Source organism: Odontesthes bonariensis, chromosome 17 (genome assembly GCF_027942865.1).
Source record: "Odontesthes bonariensis isolate fOdoBon6 chromosome 17, fOdoBon6.hap1, whole genome shotgun sequence".
Classification (NCBI taxonomy): domain Eukaryota; kingdom Metazoa; phylum Chordata; class Actinopteri; order Atheriniformes; family Atherinopsidae; genus Odontesthes; species Odontesthes bonariensis.
Window position 1 is genome coordinate 4,954,924 of NC_134522.1, and position 18,820 is coordinate 4,973,743.

The window sequence follows — 18,820 nt, forward strand, 5'->3', positions numbered from 1 at the left end:
AGTGATATTTCTGGAGACACTTACCATCAACAGGTGTATCCTTGCACTGGAGACAAATAAAGCAACATGTGTTAGGGTAGTGGACAAAGCTACATGAACTTTTAATACCTTGACATAGCTGCCAGTGAAAAGTTAGTGTGCCATACTTGTGTCTTGTAAAATGTCATGAAACAATGTCTAATCTCTGTGATATGTCTGTAGTAATGAACTTACCATGAAAGAATCTGGTACTGAGCAACCTGTTTGAGAGAAAAAGGGAAATGAGTTAGTGTATTTATTTATTTCCATCTGTATGGTAGCTCTGGGCTTTCTTGAAGGTGCTCGTCAGCAAAGCATTATTGACACGTACGTGGGAAGGTCTTTTTGAGGGATTCCATGCTTGATCTCACACCCTTGGAAAGGTCCAGTGGAAGAATTTTCAAACTTTCCCGAAGACCCGTGAGTCTGAGGAGAGGAAAACGTCAGGTATTTAGACTCTGGAAGCAGTTTAACATCATGCTAACTCAAAATAATCATTGCTTCTCCTGATAAATATCTCTTACATGGCTGTGTAGGATGCACAACTGATGTTGATAGGGATCACCCGCAAGCTGTTGGGATTGAGGCTTGCTATCACAGGAACCAAGTACACCTGGAACCACAGCTGAAAGCCTTCAGGCTTAAAGTCCTCAAATTGGGGCGCAAGGACTGTCAAGGTCAGGTTCAAGATGATGTCTCGTACAGCGGGATTTTTGATGAAGGTAACGTTTTTCTGGAAGCAAAAGAGTTGAAGTGGTAGTTTAGGACAATAAGGAAAATAAGGACAAGATTGGTGGCACATCCTTGTACTCTGAAGTATGAAAGTCAGGAACCAAGGCACTGGTGTCAACAAGTCGGTAAAGAATCATATCAGAAATCCATTATTTGAATTTAAATTTGGCCCCTAGAGAGATTGCTGGAGTCTCGGTGAGAATTTACCCGGGTCGCTTGTTAGCAAACTCCGAGGGACGAAAATGAGATGGAGTAAGTGTGAAGCATTTACCTGCTTGTTGATTTTTGTAAATGTCTGGAAAAACTGAGTGATCTGCAGGTCATCGCCGGACTCGGTCAAGTTTGTGAGCACCACCCTTACGAGGGTGGGGTCCTCCAAAGCACCGCTGTCTGGATCCAGTATCAGCTCAGCCTTCTGTTGCGGTGAGAGGACACCCACAACCGTCTCCTGATAATATAAAGCAGGAGCATGGATGAATTTGGTTCTCTTTATGACACGGCAGAACCATCCATTCGTGGACCTGCCCGTTTCTAAATGTTGTGCCGCTTTTCTCAGAGAAGATTGGTTGTGAAATACGTGACTTACCTGAGAGAGGTTAAAGACTTTGAGGTCAGAGTATGGTGTGTACTGAGAAAATGGACCCAAGTTTGTTTCAATCCATTCTGCATCACTCTTGATTCCCTGCCTGCAAGCTGAGGTACGCATAGACATGGTAGAATATTCACAACTTAGCAAGCAGCTTCTTTTCATCGATCAAACAACATGAGGTAATATTTTCTTCTCAGTTCTGTTTGGGCATACTTTTTCCCAAATTCACTGCCTTGGCATGTTTGAAGTTTTTTCTTTTTTTAGGCCTACCTGGTGTATTGATGACACTGGCAGATTGTTTCAGATAGCCCAGCAGAGCATTTGCGATTCCTTGAAGTCTCTGCACGGGTATGGCAGGGAAAACTTTGGCAATCCCTCTGACACTGCAAAGATTGGAACAAAACTTTCTTACACAGTCCCTGAAAAGGAGCTAGCCTAGTAATTTGATGCATGGAAGTCCTGGTTGATCCTAAAATGCTACTCACACAATGTGATAGTTTGTGCAGTTTATGCCTGAGGTTGCATTCCTGAGCATCTGTGGACGGAAACTTCCAAGGATGGGAACCAGTCTGACATTGAACCAAAAATCAAAGTCATCTCTGTTGAAGCCCGAGAAAAGAGGACCGATGATGACGAAGGTCCTGTCCATGCACCGATCTCTCACGGCTGGTGTGAATTCTGGGACCTGTCACGTTACGGCACAGAAAGAATCAGACTCCGTACAATTTCTATGTTGCAAGTACACCATACAGAATGTTTGAAAGGTGGAAAGGTAGGTTGGATATTGTGAATTAGTTCCCAAAAAAAGATGCAGAGTTTTAGATACCCTTCTGAGGTCTGAGAACGTTAAGTTGTAAGTCTGATTTTGTCTTTCTTCCTGCACTGAAAAGTGAGGCTCACCTTTCCATTTGCGTTCAGCTGTGTCAGGAATTCATCCACATTTTTCAGAGCATTACCATCCTCAAGTCGGTCAAAGACACGATCGATAAGATCTGTGTCATTGGATTTCTCTGAGCTCAGTAATAACTGCGCCACCTGAGAGGGAGCGAGCTCTGACAGGATTTCAATCTGAAAAAATGGATATCAAAATGAAAGTAAACAAAAGTCACGCCAAAACCTGAGGACAAATGATGTTTGAAAGAAGAACTAAACAACTGCAGTGGGAACTCACGCTGGAGAAGTTTGGATATAGGGCTTGCAAATCCTGTAGGGTGGCAAATTCAGAAAAGCTACCAAGGTTTGCCTGTAGCCAGTCCTGACTACCATTGACAGATGAAACACAGCCAGGATCTGCAAAAAGGAAGCGGAGACATTGCTTAGATATTAACAGCACACGCTATCAAGACATTACCAAACGTAGCCCGATAACCTGCCCATACCTGATGAATCATTTTTTGACAGGAATGGTTTGATGAAATGAGTGAAGACTGTTCGCTGTCTGTTGGTGTCCATAAAGGCCCTTTGGTTGTTGAATGCCTTGATGCTAAAACGTAAGGGAAGGTTTTTAACATCGCAACATCCTAATGTTTTTCTGTTGTGTTGTTTACAGTGGTGAATTAAATATGAATTTCTAAACACACTTACACAGTCTGGTACGTCAAGCAACTGAAGTTGTTGGAGCTCAGGCAGAATAGGAAGTTTGTGGATGGAGAAGCCAGGAATGGGCGGATCTTTTTCTGGAACCAATCGGCGATGAAATCTTTACTCTGTAGTTGTGCCTGCCCGAAGCTGGAGAGTCTGACCTCTCCCAGAGCTTCAAGAGCATTTGACAAGGCTTGGTTGCTGTTGTTAGGGGCCTAGAATTGGGGGAAAAATTGGTTGGATATAGAATTCCCACAGGAATGCAATCGATGTTGTGAAATTATGGGACTGGATTTACAGTGGTGGTGAATGTCTCGAGAGCCTGGTCCAGAGCAGGAGCAGCTTTTTGGAAGAAAAGCTTCCAGACTTCTACCGGGTAAGTCCTTTGGCTTTCCAGAGAGCATTTCAACAGTGAGGCCAAGTTTCTTTGTGTGAGATGCTCAGCCTTGGAAAAAAAAAAATGACAAGAAATGTAAACATGGCAGAGCCTATGGAGATTTGTCTGAAGATTATAATGTAAGAAATGGCCGATTGTTTTATAGGACCGGCAGCTTATATTAAACAGTCCTACCAAGGAACAGGCATGTTCAGTGATGGTGAGATTGCACAGGGCTGTAGAGGAATTGTCAGCTGCCAGTGTCTGCTGGACTTGTGATCTGAAGAAAAGAATAAAAAACAAACCCATGGTCACCTTAGTTCCACTGTGAAAAAGAACATGCAAATTCAGGATTGTGTAAAACAGTAATCCACCCACCTATTGACTGCAGCACAGATGAGGTTCTCTGTGAAACAAACATAATTTTGTATCAGATAAGGGTACTTCACAATGCGATTGTGTAATTACAGTGGAATTGAGTGATATTTCTGGAGACACTTACCATCAACAGGTGTATCCTTGCACTGGAGACAAATAAAGCAACATGTGTTAGGGTAGTGGACAAAGCTACATGAACTTTTAATACCTTGACATAGCTGCCAGTGAAAAGTTAGTGTGCCATACTTGTGTCTTGTAAAATGTCATGAAACAATGTCTAATCTCTGTGATATGTCTGTAGTAATGAACTTACCATGAAAGAATCTGGTACTGAGCAACCTGTTTGAGAGAAAAAGGGAAATGAGTTAGTGTATTTATTTATTTCCATCTGTATGGTAGCTCTGGGCTTTCTTGAAGGTGCTCGTCAGCAAAGCATTATTGACACGTACGTGGGAAGGTCTTTTTGAGGGATTCCATGCTTGATCTCACACCCTTGGAAAGGTCCAGTGGAAGAATTTTCAAACTTTCCCGAAGACCCGTGAGTCTGAGGAGAGGAAAACGTCAGGTATTTAGACTCTGGAAGCAGTTTAACATCATGCTAACTCAAAATAATCATTGCTTCTCCTGATAAATATCTCTTACATGGCTGTGTAGGATGCACAACTGATGTTGATAGGGATCACCCGCAAGCTGTTGGGATTGAGGCTTGCTATCACAGGAACCAAGTACACCTGGAACCACAGCTGAAAGCCTTCAGGCTTAAAGTCCTCAAATTGGGGCGCAAGGACTGTCAAGGTCAGGTTCAAGATGATGTCTCGTACAGCGGGATTTTTGATGAAGGTAACGTTTTTCTGGAAGCAAAAGAGTTGAAGTGGTAGTTTAGGACAATAAGGAAAATAAGGACAAGATTGGTGGCACATCCTTGTACTCTGAAGTATGAAAGTCAGGAACCAAGGCACTGGTGTCAACAAGTCGGTAAAGAATCATATCAGAAATCCATTATTTGAATTTAAATTTGGCCCCTAGAGAGATTGCTGGAGTCTCGGTGAGAATTTACCCGGGTCGCTTGTTAGCAAACTCCGAGGGACGAAAATGAGATGGAGTAAGTGTGAAGCATTTACCTGCTTGTTGATTTTTGTAAATGTCTGGAAAAACTGAGTGATCTGCAGGTCATCGCCGGACTCGGTCAAGTTTGTGAGCACCACCCTTACGAGGGTGGGGTCCTCCAAAGCACCGCTGTCTGGATCCAGTATCAGCTCAGCCTTCTGTTGCGGTGAGAGGACACCCACAACCGTCTCCTGATAATATAAAGCAGGAGCATGGATGAATTTGGTTCTCTTTATGACACGGCAGAACCATCCATTCGTGGACCTGCCCGTTTCTAAATGTTGTGCCGCTTTTCTCAGAGAAGATTGGTTGTGAAATACGTGACTTACCTGAGAGAGGTTAAAGACTTTGAGGTCAGAGTATGGTGTGTACTGAGAAAATGGACCCAAGTTTGTTTCAATCCATTCTGCATCACTCTTGATTCCCTGCCTGCAAGCTGAGGTACGCATAGACATGGTAGAATATTCACAACTTAGCAAGCAGCTTCTTTTCATCGATCAAACAACATGAGGTAATATTTTCTTCTCAGTTCTGTTTGGGCATACTTTTTCCCAAATTCACTGCCTTGGCATGTTTGAAGTTTTTTCTTTTTTTAGGCCTACCTGGTGTATTGATGACACTGGCAGATTGTTTCAGATAGCCCAGCAGAGCATTTGCGATTCCTTGAAGTCTCTGCACGGGTATGGCAGGGAAAACTTTGGCAATCCCTCTGACACTGCAAAGATTGGAACAAAACTTTCTTACACAGTCCCTGAAAAGGAGCTAGCCTAGTAATTTGATGCATGGAAGTCCTGGTTGATCCTAAAATGCTACTCACACAATGTGATAGTTTGTGCAGTTTATGCCTGAGGTTGCATTCCTGAGCATCTGTGGACGGAAACTTCCAAGGATGGGAACCAGTCTGACATTGAACCAAAAATCAAAGTCATCTCTGTTGAAGCCCGAGAAAAGAGGACCGATGATGACGAAGGTCCTGTCCATGCACCGATCTCTCACGGCTGGTGTGAATTCTGGGACCTGTCACGTTACGGCACAGAAAGAATCAGACTCCGTACAATTTCTATGTTGCAAGTACACCATACAGGATGTTTGAAAGGTGGAAAGGTAGGTTGGATATTGTCAATTAGTTCCCAAAAAAAGATGCAGAGTTTTAGATACCCTTCTGAGGTCTGAGAACGTTAAGTTGTAAGTCTGATTTTGTCTTTCTTCCTGCACTGAAAAGTGAGGCTCACCTTTCCATTTGCGTTCAGCTGTGTCAGGAATTCATCCACATTTTTCAGAGCATTACCATCCTCAAGTCGGTCAAAGACACGATCGATAAGATCTGTGTCATTGGATTTCTCTGAGCTCAGTAATAACTGCGCCACCTGAGAGGGAGCGAGCTCTGACAGGATTTCAATCTGAAAAAATGGAAATCAATATGAAGGTAAACAAAAGTCACGCCAAAACCTAAGGACAAATGATGTTTGAAAGAAGAACTAAACAACTGCAGTGGGAACTCACGCTGGAGAAGTTTGGATATAGGGCTTGCAAATCCTGTAGAATGGCAAATTCAGAAAAGCTACCAAGGTTTGCCTGTAGCCAGTCCTGACTACCATTGACAGATGAAACACAGCCAGGATCTGCAAAAAGAAAGCGGAGACATTGCTTAGATATTAACAGCACACGCTATCAAGACATTACCAAACGTAGCCCGATAACCTGCCCATACCTGATGAATCATTTTTTGACAGGAATGGTTTGATGAAATGAGTGAAGACTGTTCGCTGTCTGTTGGTGTCCATAAAGGCCCTTTGGTTGTTGAATGCCTTGATGCTAAAACGTAAGGGAAGGTTTTTAACATCGCAACATCCTAGTGTTTTTCTGTTGTGTTGTTTACAGTGGTGAATTAAATATGAATTTCTAAACACACTTACACAGTCTGGTACGTCAAGCAACTGAAGTTGTTGGAGCTCAGGCAGAATAGGAAGTTTGTGGATGGAGAAGCCAGGAATGGGCGGATCTTTTTCTGGAACCAATCGCCGATGAAATCTTTACTCTGTAGTTGTGCCTGCCCGAAGCTGGAGAGTCTGACCTCTCCCAGAGCTTCAAGAGCATTAGACAAGGCTTGGTTGCTGTTGTTAGGGGCCTAGAATTGGGGGAAAAATTGGTTGGATATAGAATTCCCACAGGAATGCAATCGATGTTGTGAAATTATGGGACTGGATTTACAGTGGTGGTGAATGTCTCGAGAGCCTGGTCCAGAGCAGGAGCAGCTTTTTGGAAGAAAAGCTTCCAGACTTCTACCGGGTAAGTCCTTTGGCTTTCCAGAGAGCATTTCAACAGTGAGGCCAAGTTTCTTTGTGTGACATTCTCAGCCTTGGAAAAAAAAAAATGACAAGAAATGTAAACATGGCAGAGCCTATGGAGATTTGTCTGAAGATTATAATGTAAGAAATGGCCGATTGTTTTATAGGACCGGCAGCTTATATTAAACAGTCCTACCAAGGAACAGGCATGTTCAGTGATGGTGAGATTGCACAGGGCTGTAGAGGAATTGTCAGCTGCCAGTGTCTGCTGGACTTGTGATCTGAAGAAAAGAATTAAAAACAAACCCATGGTCACCTTAGTTCCACTGTGAAAAAGAACATGCAAATTCAGGATTGTGTAAAACAGTAATCCACCCACCTATTGACTGCAGCACAGATGAGGTTCTCTGTGAAACAAACATAATTGTGTATCAGATAAGGGTACTTCACAATGCGATTGTGTAATTACAGTGGAATTGAGTGATATTTCTGGAGACACTTACCATCAACAGGTGTATCCTTGCACTGGAGACAAAGCAACATGTGTTAGGGTAGTGGACAAAGCTACATGAACTTTTAATACCTTGACATAGCTGCCAGTGAAAAGTTAGTGTGCCATACTTGTGTCTTGTAAAATGTCATGAAACAATGTCTAATCTCTGTGATATGTCTGTAGTAATGAACTTACCATGAAAGAATCTGGTACTGAGCAACCTGTTTGAGAGAAAAAGGGAAATGAGTTAGTGTATTTATTTATTTCCATCTGTATGGTAGCTCTGGGCTTTCTTGAAGGTGCTCGTCAGCAAAGCATTATTGACACGTACGTGGGAAGGTCTTTTTGAGGGATTCCATGCTTGATCTCACACCCTTGGAAAGGTCCAGTGGAAGAATTTTCAAACTTTCCCGAAGACCCGTGAGTCTGAGGAGAGGAAAACGTCAGGTATTTAGACTCTGGAAGCAGTTTAACATCATGCTAACTCAAAATAATCATTGCTTCTCCTGATAAATATCTCTTACATGGCTGTGTAGGATGCACAACTGATGTTGATAGGGATCACCCGCAAGCTGTTGGGATTGAGGCTTGCTATCACAGGAACCAAGTACACCTGGAACCACAGCTGAAAGCCTTCAGGCTTAAAGTCCTCAAATTGGGGCGCAAGGACTGTCAAGGTCAGGTTCAAGATGATGTCTCGTACAGCGGGATTTTTGATGAAGGTAACGTTTTTCTGGAAGCAAAAGAGTTGAAGTGGTAGTTTAGGACAATAAGGAAAATAAGGACAAGATTGGTGGCACATCCTTGTACTCTGAAGTATGAAAGTCAGGAACCAAGGCACTGGTGTCAACAAGTCGGTAAAGAATCATATCAGAAATCCATTATTTGAATTTAAATTTGGCCCCTAGAGAGATTGCTGGAGTCCCGGTGAGAATTTACCCGGGTCGCTTGTTAGCAAACTCCGAGGGACGAAAATGAGATGGAGTAAGTGTGAAGCATTTACCTGCTTGTTGATTTTTGTAAATGTCTGGAAAAACTGAGTGATCTGCAGGTCATCGCCGGACACGGTCAAGTTTGTGAGCACCACCCTTACGAGGGTGGGGTCCTCCAAAGCACCACTGTCTGGATCCAGGATCAGCTCAGCCTTCTGTTGCGGTGAGAGGACACCCACAACCGTCTCCTGATAATATAAAGCAGGAGCATGGATGAATTTGGTTCTCTTTATGACACGGCAGAACCATCCATTCGTGGACCTGCCCGTCTCTAAATGTTGTGCCGCTTTTCTCTGAGAAGATTGGTTGTGAAATACGTGACTTACCTGAGAGAGGTTAAAGACTTTGAGGTCAGAGTATGGTGTGTACTGAGAAAATGGACCCAAGTTTGTTTCAATCCATTCTGCATCACTCTTGATTCCCTGCCTGCAAGCTGAGGTACGCATAGACATGGTAGAATATTCACAACTTAGCAAGCAGCTTCTTTTCATCGATCAAACAACATGAGGTTATATTTCCTTCTCAGTTCTGTTTGGGCATACTTTTTCCCAAATTCACTGCCTTGGCATGTTTGAAGTTTTTTCTTTTTTTAGGCCTACCTGGTGTATTGATGACACTGGCAGATTGTTTCAGATAGCCCAGCAGAGCATTTGCGATTCCTTGAAGTCTCTGCACGGGTATGGCAGGGAAAACTTTGGCAATCCCTCTGACACTGCAAAGATTGGAACAAAACTTTCTTACACAGTCCCTGAAAAGGAGCTAGCCTAGTAATTTGATGCATGGAAGTCCTGGTTGATCCTAAAATGCTACTCACACAATGTGATAGTTTGTGCAGTTTATGCCTGAGGTTGCATTCCTGAGCATCTGTGGACGGAAACTTCCAAGGATGGGAACCAGTCTGACATTGAACCAAAAATCAAAGTCATCTCTGTTGAAGCCCGAGAAAAGAGGACCGATGATGACGAAGGTCCTGTCCATGCACCGATCTCTCACGGCTGGTGTGAATTCTGGGACCTGTCACGTTACGGCACAGAAAGAATCAGACTCCGTACAATTTCTATGTCGCAAGTACACCATACAGGATGTTTGAAAGGTAGGTTGGATATTGTCAATTAGTTCCCAAAAAAAGATGCAGAGTTTTAGATACCCTTCTGAGGTCTGAGAACGTTAAGTTGTAAGTCTGATTTTGTCTTTCTTCCTGCACTGAAAAGTGAGGCTCACCTTTCCATTTGCGTTCAGCTGTGTCAGGAATTCATCCACATTTTTCAGAGCATTACCATCCTCAAGTCGGTCAAAGACACGATCGATAAGATCTGTGTCATTGGATTTCTCTGAGCTCAGTAATAACTGCGCCACCTGAGAGGGAGCGAGCTCTGACAGGATTTCAATCTGAAAAAATGGAAATCAATATGAAGGTAAACAAAAGTCACGCCAAAACCTAAGGACAAATGATGTTTGAAAGAAGAACTAAACAACTGCAGTGGGAACTCACGCTGGAGAAGTTTGGATATAGGGCTTGCAAATCCTGTAGGGTGGCAAATTCAGAAAAGCTACCAAGGTTTGCCTGTAGCCAGTCCTGACTACCATTGACAGATGAAACACAGCCAGGATCTGCAAAAAGAAAGCGGAGACATTGCTTAGATATTAACAGCACACGCTATCAAGACATTACCAAACGTAGCCCGATAACCTGCCCATACCTGATGAATCATTTTTTGACAGGAATGGTTTGATGAAATGAGTGAAGACTGTTCGCTGTCTGTTGGTGTCCATAAAGGCCCTTTGGTTGTTGAATGCCTTGATGCTAAAACGTAAGGGAAGGTTTTTAACATCGCAACATCCTAATGTTTTTCTGTTGTGTTGTTTACAGTAGTGAATTAAATATGAATTTCTAAACACACTTACACAGTCTGGTACGTCAAGCAACTGAAGTTGTTGGAGCTCAGGCAGAATAGGAAGTTTGTGGATGGAGAAGCCAGGAATGGGCGGATCTTTTTCTGGAACCAATCGGCGATGAAATCTTTACTCTGTAGTTGTGCCTGCCCGAAGCTGGAGAGTCTGACCTCTCCCAGAGCTTCAAGAGCATTTGACAAGGCTTGGTTGCTGTTGTTAGGGGCCTAGAATTGGGGGAAAAATTGGTTGGATATAGAATTCCCACAGGAATGCAATCGATGTTGTGAAATTATGGGACTGGATTTACAGTGGTGGTGAATGTCTCGAGAGCCTGGTCCAGAGCAGGAGCAGCTTTTTGGAAGAAAAGCTTCCAGACTTCTACCGGGTAAGTCCTTTGGCTTTCCAGAGAGCATTTCATCAGTGAGGCCAAGTTTCTTTGTGTGAGATTTTCAGCCTTGGAAAAAAAAAAATGACAAGAAATGTAAACATGGCAGAGCCTATGGAGATTTGTCTGAAGATTATAATGTAAGAAATGGCCGATTGTTTTATAGGACCGGCAGCTTATATTAAACAGTCCTACCAAGGAACAGGCATGTTCAGTGATGGTGAGATTGCACAGGGCTGTAGAGGAATTGTCAGCTGCCAGTGTCTGCTGGACTTGTGATCTGAAGAAAAGAATTAAAAACAAACCCATGGTCACCTTAGTTCCACTGTGAAAAAGAACATGCAAATTCAGGATTGTGTAAAACAGTAATCCACCCACCTATTGACTGCAGCACAGATGAGGTTCTCTGTGAAACAAACATAATTGTTTATCAGATAAGGGTACTTAACAATGCGATTGTGTAATTACAGTGGAATTGAGTGATATTTCTGGAGACACTTACCATCAACAGGTGTATCCTTGCACTGGAGACAAATAAAGCAACATGTGTTAGGGTAGTGGACAAAGCTACATGAACTTTTAATACCTTGACATAGCTGCCAGTGAAAAGTTAGTGTGCCATACTTGTGTCTTGTAAAATGCCATGAAACAATGTCTAATCTCTGTGATATGTCTGTAGTAATGAACTTACCATGAAAGAATCTGGTACTGAGCAACCTGTTTGAGAGAAAAAGGGAAATGAGTTAGTGTATTTATTTATTTCCATCTGTATGGTAGCTCTGGGCTTTCTTGAAGGTGCTCGTCAGCAAAGCATTATTGACACGTACGTGGGAAGGTCTTTTTGAGGGATTCCATGCTTGATCTCACACCCTTGGAAAGGTCCAGTGGAAGAAATTTCAAACTTTCCCGAAGACCCGTGAGTCTGAGGAGAGGAAAACGTCAGGTATTTTGACTCTGGAAGCAGTTTAACATCATGCTAACTCAAAATAATCATTGCTTCTCCTGATAAATATCTCTTACATGGCTGTGTAGGATGCACAACTGATGTTGATAGGGATCACCCGCAAGCTGTTGGGATTGAGGCTTGCTATCACAGGAACCAAGTACACCTGGAACCACAGCTGAAAGCCTTCAGGCTTAAAGTCCTCAAATTGGGGCGCAAGGACTGTCAAGGTCAGGTTCAAGATGATGTCTCGTACAGCGGGATTTTTGATGAAGGTAACGTTTTTCTGGAAGCAAAAGAGTTGAAGTGGTAGTTTAGGACAATAAGGAAAATAAGGACAAGATTGGTGGCACATCCTTGTACTCTGAAGTATGAAAGTCAGGAACCAAGGCACTGGTGTCAACAAGTCGGTAAAGAATCATATCAGAAATCCATTATTTGAATTTAAATTTGGCCCCTAGAGAGATTGCTGGAGTCCCGGTGAGAATTTACCCGGGTCGCTTGTTAGCAAACTCCGAGGGACGAAAATGAGATGGAGTAAGTGTGAAGCATTTACCTGCTTGTTGATTTTTGTAAATGTCTGGAAAAACTGAGTGATCTGCAGGTCATCGCCGGACTCGGTCAAGTTTGTGAGCACCACCCTTACGAGGGTGGGGTCCTCCAAAGCACCGCTGTCTGGATCCAGTATCAGCTCAGCCTTCTGTTGCGGTGAGAGGACACCCACAACCGTCTCCTGATAATATAAAGCAGGAGCATGGATGAATTTGGTTCTCTTTATGACACGGCAGAACCATCCATTCGTGGACCTGCCCGTCTCTAAATGTTGTGCCGCTTTTCTCTGAGAAGATTGGTTGTGAAATACGTGACTTACCTGAGAGAGGTTAAAGACTTTGAGGTCAGAGTATGGTGTGTACTGAGAAAATGGACCCAAGTTTGTTTCAATCCATTCTGCATCACTCTTGATTCCCTGCCTGCAAGCTGAGGTACGCATAGACATGGTAGAATATTCACAACAACTTAGCAAGCAGCTTCTTTTCATCGATCAAACAACATGAGGTAATGTTTCCTTCTCAGTTCTGTTTGGGCACACTTTTTCCCAAATTCACTGCCTTGGCATGTTTGAAGTTTTTTCTTTTTTTAGGCCTACCTGGTGTATTGATGACACTGGCAGATTGTTTCAGATAGCCCAGCAGAGCATTTGCGATTCCTTGAAGTCTCTGCACGGGTATGGCAGGGAAAACTTTGGCAATCCCTCTGACACTGCAAAGATTGGAACAAAACTTTCTTACACAGTCCCTGAAAAGGAGCTAGCCTAGTAATTTGATGCATGGAAGTCCTGGTTGATCCTAAAATGCTACTCACACAATGTGATAGTTTGTGCAGTTTATGCCTGAGGTTGCATTCCTGAGCATCTGTGGACGGAAACTTCCAAGGATGGGAACCAGTCTGACATTGAACCAAAAATCAAAGTCATCTCTGTTGAAGCCCGAGAAAAGAGGACCGATGATGACGAAGGTCCTGTCCATGCACCGATCTCTCACGGCTGGTGTGAATTCTGGGACCTGTCACGTTACGGCACAGAAAGAATCAGACTCCGTACAATTTCTATGTTGCAAGTACACCATACAGGATGTTTGAAAGGTGGAAAGGTAGGTTGGATATTGTCAATTAGTTCCCAAAAAAAGATGCAGAGTTTTAGATACCCTTCTGAGGTCTGAGAACGTTAAGTTGTAAGTCTGATTTTGTCTTTCTTCCTGCACTGAAAAGTGAGGCTCACCTTTCCATTTGCGTTCAGCTGTGTCAGGAATTCATCCACATTTTTCAGAGCATTACCATCCTCAAGTCGGTCAAAGACACGATCGATAAGATCTGTGTCATTGGATTTCTCTGAGCCCAGTAATAACTGCGCCACCTGAGAGGGAGCGAGCTCTGACAGGATTTCAATCTGAAAAAATGGATATCAAAATGAAGGTAAACAAAAGTCACACCAAAACCTGAGGGCAAATGATGTTTGAAAGAAGAACTAAACAACTGCAGTGGGAACTCACGCTGGAGAAGTTTGGATATAGGGCTTGCAAATCCTGTAGGGTGGCAAATTCAGAAAAGCTACCAAGGTTTGCCTGTAGCCAGTCCTGACTACCATTAACAGATGAAACACAGCCAGGATCTGCAAAAAGGAAGCGGAGACATTGCTTAGATATTAACAGCACACGCTATCAAGACATTACCAGATGTAGTCCGATAACCTGCCCATACCTGATGAATCATTTTTTGACAGGAATGGTTTGATGAAATGAGTGAAGACTGTTCGCTGTCTGTTGGTGTCCATAAAGGCCCTTTGGTTGCTGAATGCCTTGATGCTAAAACACAAGGGAAGATTTTTAACATCGCAACATCCTAGTGTTTTTCTGTTGTGTTGTTTACAGTGGTGAATTAAATATGAATTTCTAAACACACTTACACAGTCTGGTACGTCAAGCAACTGAAGTTGTTGGAGCTCAGGCAGAATAGGAAGTTTGTGGATGGAGAAGCCAGGAATGGGCGGATCTTTTTCTGGAACCAATCGGCGATGAAATCTTTACTCTGTAGTTGTGCCTGCCCGAAGCTGGAGAGTCTGACCTCTCCCAGAGCTTCAAGAGCATTTGACAAGGCTTGGTTGCTGTTGTTAGGGGCCTAGAATTGGGGAAAAAATTGGTTGGATATAGAAGTCCCACAGGAATGCAATCGATGTTGTGAAATTATGGGACTGGATTTACAGTGGTGGTGAATGTCTCGAGAGCCTGGTCCAGAGCAGGAGCAGCTTTTTGGAAGAAAAGCTTCCAGACTTCTACCGGGTAAGTCCTTTGGCTTTCCAGAGAGCATTTAAACAGTGAGGCCAAGTTTCTTTGTGTGAGATGCTCAGCCTTGGAAAAAAAAAAATGACAAGAAATGTAAACATGGCAGAGCCTATGGAGATTTGTCTGAAGATTATAATGTAAGAAATGGCCGATTGTTTTATAGGACCGGCAGCTTATATTAAACAGTCCTACCAAGGAACAGGCATGTTCAGTGATGGTGAGATTGCACAGGGCTGTAGAGGAATTGTCAGCTGCCAGTGTCTGCTGGAGTTGTGATCTGAAGAAAAGAATAAAAAACAAACCCATGGTCACCTTAGTTCCACTGTGAAAAAGAACATGCAAATTCAGGATTGTGTAAAACAGTAATCCACCCACCTATTGACTGCAGCACAGATGAGGTTCTCTGTGAAACAAACATAATTGTGTATCAGATAAGGGTACTTCACAATGCGATTGTGTAATTACAGTGGAATTGAGTGATATTTCTGGAGACACTTACCATCAACAGGTGTATCCTTGCACTGGAGACAAATAAAGCAACATGTGTTAGGGTAGTGGACAAAGCTACATGAACTTTTAATACCTTGACATAGCTGCCAGTGAAAAGTTAGTGTGCCATACTTGTGTCTTGTAAAATGTCATGAAACAATGTCTAATCTCTGTGATATGTCTGTAGTAATGAACTTACCATGAAAGAATCTGGTACTGAGCAACCTGTTTGAGAGAAAAAGGGAAATGAGTTAGTGTATTTATTTATTTCCATCTGTATGGTAGCTCTGGGCTTTCTTGAAGGTGCTCGTCAGCAAAGCATTATTGACACGTACGTGGGAAGGTCTTTTTGAGGGATTCCATGCTTGATCTCACACCCTTTGAAAGGTCCAGTGGAAGAAATTTCAAACTTTCCCGAAGACCCGTGAGTCTGGGGAGAGGAAAACGTCAGGTATTTAGACTCTGGAAGCAGTTTAACATCATGCTAACGCAAAATAATTATTGCTTCTCCTGATAAATATCTCTTACATGGCTGTGTAGGATGCACAACTGATGTTGATAGGGATCACCCGCAAGCTGTTGGGATTGAGGCTTGCTATCACAGGAACCAAGTACACCTGGAACCACAGCTGAAAGCCTTCAGGCTTAAAGTCCTCAAATTGGGGCGCAAGGACTGTCAAGGTCAGGTTCAAGATGATGTCTCGTACAGCGGGATTTTTGATGAAGGTAACGTTTTTCTGGAAGCAAAAGAGTTGAAGTGGTAGTTTAGGACAATAAGTAAAATAAGGACAAGATTGGTGGCACATCCTTGTACTCTGAAGTATGAAAGTCAAGAACCAAGGCACTGGTGTCAACAAGTCAGTAAAGAATCGTATCAGAAATTCATTATTTGAATCTAAATTTGGCCCCTAGAGAGATTGCTGGAGTCCCGGTGAGAATTTACCCGGGTCGCTTGTTAGCAAACTCCGAGGGACGAAAATGAGATGGAGTAAGTGTGAAGCATTTACCTGCTTGTTGATTTTTGTAAATGTCTGGAAAAACTGAGTGATCTGCAGGTCATCGCCGGACTCGGTCAAGTTTGTGAGCACCACCCTTACGAGGGTGGGGTCCTCCAAAGCACCGCTGTCTGGATCCAGTATCAGCTCAGCCTTCTGTTGCGGTGAGAGGACACCCACAACCGTCTCCTGATAATATAAAGCAGGAGCATGGATGAATTTGGTTCTCTTTATGACACGGCAGAACCATCCATTCGTGGACCTGCCCGTTACTAAATGTTGTGCCGCTTTTCTTAGAGAAGATTGGTCGTGAAATACGTGACTTACCTGAGAGAGGTTAAAGACTTTGAGGTCAGAGTATGGTGTGTACTGAGAAAATGGACCCAAGTTTGTTTCAATCCATTCTGCATCACTCTTGATTCCCTGCCTGCAAGCTGAGGTACGCATAGACATGGTAGAATATTCACAACTTAGCAAGCAGCTTCTTTTCATCGATCAAACAACATGAGGTAATATTTTCTTCTCAGTTCTGTTTGGGCATACTTTTTCACAAAGTCACTGCCTTGGCATGTTTGAAGTTTTTTCTTTTTTTAGGCCTACCTGGTGTATTGATGACACTGGCAGATTGTTTCAGATAGCCCAGCAGAGCATTTGCGATTCCTTGAAGTCTCTGCATGGGTATGGCAGGGAAAACTTTGGCAATCCCGCTGACACTGCAAAGATTGGAACAAAACTTTCTTACACAGTCCCTGAGAATGACCTAGCCTAGTAATTTGATGCATGGAAGTCCTGGTTGATCCTAAAATGCTACTCACACAATGTGATAGTTTGTGCAGTTTATGCCTGAGGTTGCATTCCTGAGCATCTGTGGACGGAAACTTCCAAGGATGGGAACCAGTCTGACATTGAACCAAAAATCAAAGTCATCTCTGTTGAAGCCCGAGAAAAGAGGACCGATGATGACGAAGGTCCTGTCCATGCACCGATCTCTCACGGCTGGTGTGAATTCTGGGACCTGTCAGGTTACGGCACAGAAAGAATCAGACTCCGTACAATTTCTATGTTGCAAGTACACCATACAGGATGTTTGAAAGGTGGAAAGGTAGGTTGGATATTGTCAATTAGTTCCCAAAAAAAGATGCAGAGTTTTAGATACCCTTCTGAGGTCTGAGAACGTTAAGTTGTAAGTCTGATTTTGTCTTTCTTCCTGCACTGAAAAGTGAGGCTCACCTTTCCATTTGCGTTCAGCTGTGTCAGGAATTCATCCACATTTTTCAGAGCATTACCATCCTCAAGTCGGTCAAAGACACGATCGATAAGATCTGTGTCATTGGATTTCTCTGAGCCCAGTAATAACTGCGCCACCTGAGAGGGAGCGAGCTCTGACAGGATTTCAATCTGAAAAAATGGATATCAAAATGAAGGTAAACAAAAGTCACACCAAAACCTGAGGGCAAATGATGTTTGAAAGAAGAACTAAACAACTGCAGTGGGAACTCACGCTGGAGAAGTTTGGATATAGGGCTTGCAAATCCTGTAGGGTGGCAAATTCAGAAAAGCTACCAAGGTTTGCCTGTAGCCAGTCCTGACTACCATTAACAGATGAAACACAGCCAGGATCTGCAAAAAGGAAGCGGAGACATTGCTTAGATATTAACAGCACACGCTATCAAGACATTACCAGATGTAGTCCGATAACCTGCCCATACCTGATGAATCATTTTTTGACAGGAATGGTTTGATGAAATGAGTGAAGACTGTTCGCTGTCTGTTGGTGTCCATAAAGGCCCTTTGGTTGCTGAATGCCTTGATGCTAAAACACAAGGGAAGATTTTTAACATCGCAACATCCTAGTGTTTTTCTGTTGTGTTGTTTACAGTGGTGAATTAAATATGAATTTCTAAACACACTTACACAGTCTGGTACGTCAAGCAACTGAAGTTGTTGGAGCTCAGGCAGAATAGGAAGTTTGTGGATGGAGAAGCCAGGAATGGGCGGATCTTTTTCTGGAACCAATCGGCGATGAAATCTTTACTCTGTAGTTGTGCCTGCCCGAAGCTGGAGAGTCTGACCTTTCCCAGAGCTTCAAGAGCATTTGACAAGGCTTGGTTGCTGTTGTTAGGGGCCTAGAATTGGGGAAAAAATTGGTTGGATATAGAAGTCCCACAGGAATGCAATCGATGTTGTGAAATTATGGGACTGGATTTACAGTGGTGGTGAATGTCTCGAGAGCCTGGTCCAGAGCAGGAGCAGCTTTTTGGAAGAAAAGCTTCCAGACTTCTACCGGGTAAGTCCTTTGGCTTTCCAGAGAGCATTTCAACAGTGAGGCCAAGTTTCTTTGTGTGAGATGCTCAGCCTTGGAAAAAAAAAAATGACAAGAAATGTAAACATGGCAGAGCCTATGGAGATTTGTCTGAAGATTATAATGTAAGAAATGGCCGATTGTTTTATAGGACCGGCAGCTTATATTAAACAGTCCTACCAAGGAACAGGCATGTTCAGTGATGGTGAGATTGCACAGGGCTGTAGAGGAATTGTCAGCTGCCAGTGTCTGCTGGAGTTGTGATCTGAAGAAAAGAATAAAAAACAAACCCATGGTCACCTTAGTTCCACTGTGAAAAAGAACATGCAAATTCAGGATTGTGTAAAACAGTAATCCACCCACCTATTGACTGCAGCACAGATGAGGTTCTCTGTGAAACAAACATAATTGTGTATCAGATA

At 43.1% G+C, this 18,820-nt stretch overlaps 3 protein-coding genes and 3 long non-coding RNA genes across 6 annotated transcripts; all 6 read right to left on the bottom strand.

Annotated features, from left to right (window-relative positions):
• Positions 1 to 129: 129 nt before the first annotated feature.
• On the bottom strand, positions 130 to 3,890 carry LOC142366653 (uncharacterized). The gene is made up of 14 exons (XM_075448612.1): positions 3,883 to 3,890; positions 3,492 to 3,576; positions 3,219 to 3,365; positions 2,924 to 3,135; positions 2,719 to 2,822; positions 2,511 to 2,629; positions 2,240 to 2,407; positions 1,825 to 2,024; positions 1,610 to 1,722; positions 1,337 to 1,443; positions 1,022 to 1,198; positions 543 to 751; positions 350 to 444; positions 130 to 239 (listed from the first exon to the last, which is right to left on the bottom strand). Exons 1-14 carry the CDS (start codon positions 3,888 to 3,890, stop codon positions 178 to 180), a joined length of 1,806 nt encoding a protein of 601 aa, XP_075304727.1. The 3' UTR covers positions 130 to 177.
• A 13-nt stretch (positions 3,891 to 3,903) lies between these two features.
• LOC142366654 (uncharacterized) lies at positions 3,904 to 5,762 on the bottom strand. The gene is made up of 7 exons (XM_075448613.1): positions 5,599 to 5,762; positions 5,384 to 5,496; positions 5,111 to 5,217; positions 4,796 to 4,972; positions 4,317 to 4,525; positions 4,124 to 4,218; positions 3,904 to 4,013 (listed from the first exon to the last, which is right to left on the bottom strand). The coding sequence occupies exons 1-7, from the start codon at positions 5,760 to 5,762 to the stop codon at positions 3,952 to 3,954; spliced, it is 927 nt and encodes a 308-aa protein (XP_075304728.1). The 3' UTR covers positions 3,904 to 3,951.
• Positions 5,763 to 6,345: 583 nt separating this feature from the next.
• On the bottom strand, positions 6,346 to 6,790 carry LOC142366737 (uncharacterized). Its single transcript, XR_012766862.1, has 3 exons — positions 6,698 to 6,790; positions 6,493 to 6,596; positions 6,346 to 6,403 (listed from the first exon to the last, which is right to left on the bottom strand). It is a non-coding gene; the product is annotated as an uncharacterized LOC142366737 (long non-coding RNA).
• An 8,426-nt stretch (positions 6,791 to 15,216) lies between these two features.
• LOC142366655 (uncharacterized) lies at positions 15,217 to 17,692 on the bottom strand. The gene is made up of 9 exons (XM_075448614.1): positions 17,660 to 17,692; positions 17,327 to 17,494; positions 16,912 to 17,111; positions 16,697 to 16,809; positions 16,424 to 16,530; positions 16,109 to 16,285; positions 15,630 to 15,838; positions 15,437 to 15,531; positions 15,217 to 15,326 (listed from the first exon to the last, which is right to left on the bottom strand). Exons 1-9 carry the CDS (start codon positions 17,690 to 17,692, stop codon positions 15,265 to 15,267), a joined length of 1,164 nt encoding a protein of 387 aa, XP_075304729.1. The 3' UTR covers positions 15,217 to 15,264.
• Positions 17,693 to 17,696: 4 nt separating this feature from the next.
• LOC142366315 (uncharacterized) lies at positions 17,697 to 18,163 on the bottom strand. Its single transcript, XR_012766780.1, has 3 exons — positions 18,011 to 18,163; positions 17,806 to 17,909; positions 17,697 to 17,716 (listed from the first exon to the last, which is right to left on the bottom strand). It is a non-coding gene; the product is annotated as an uncharacterized LOC142366315 (long non-coding RNA).
• An 11-nt stretch (positions 18,164 to 18,174) lies between these two features.
• Positions 18,175 to 18,790, bottom strand: LOC142366316 (uncharacterized). Its single transcript, XR_012766781.1, has 4 exons — positions 18,762 to 18,790; positions 18,579 to 18,663; positions 18,306 to 18,452; positions 18,175 to 18,222 (listed from the first exon to the last, which is right to left on the bottom strand). It is a non-coding gene; the product is annotated as an uncharacterized LOC142366316 (long non-coding RNA).
• Between the last annotated feature and the right edge of the window lie 30 nt (positions 18,791 to 18,820).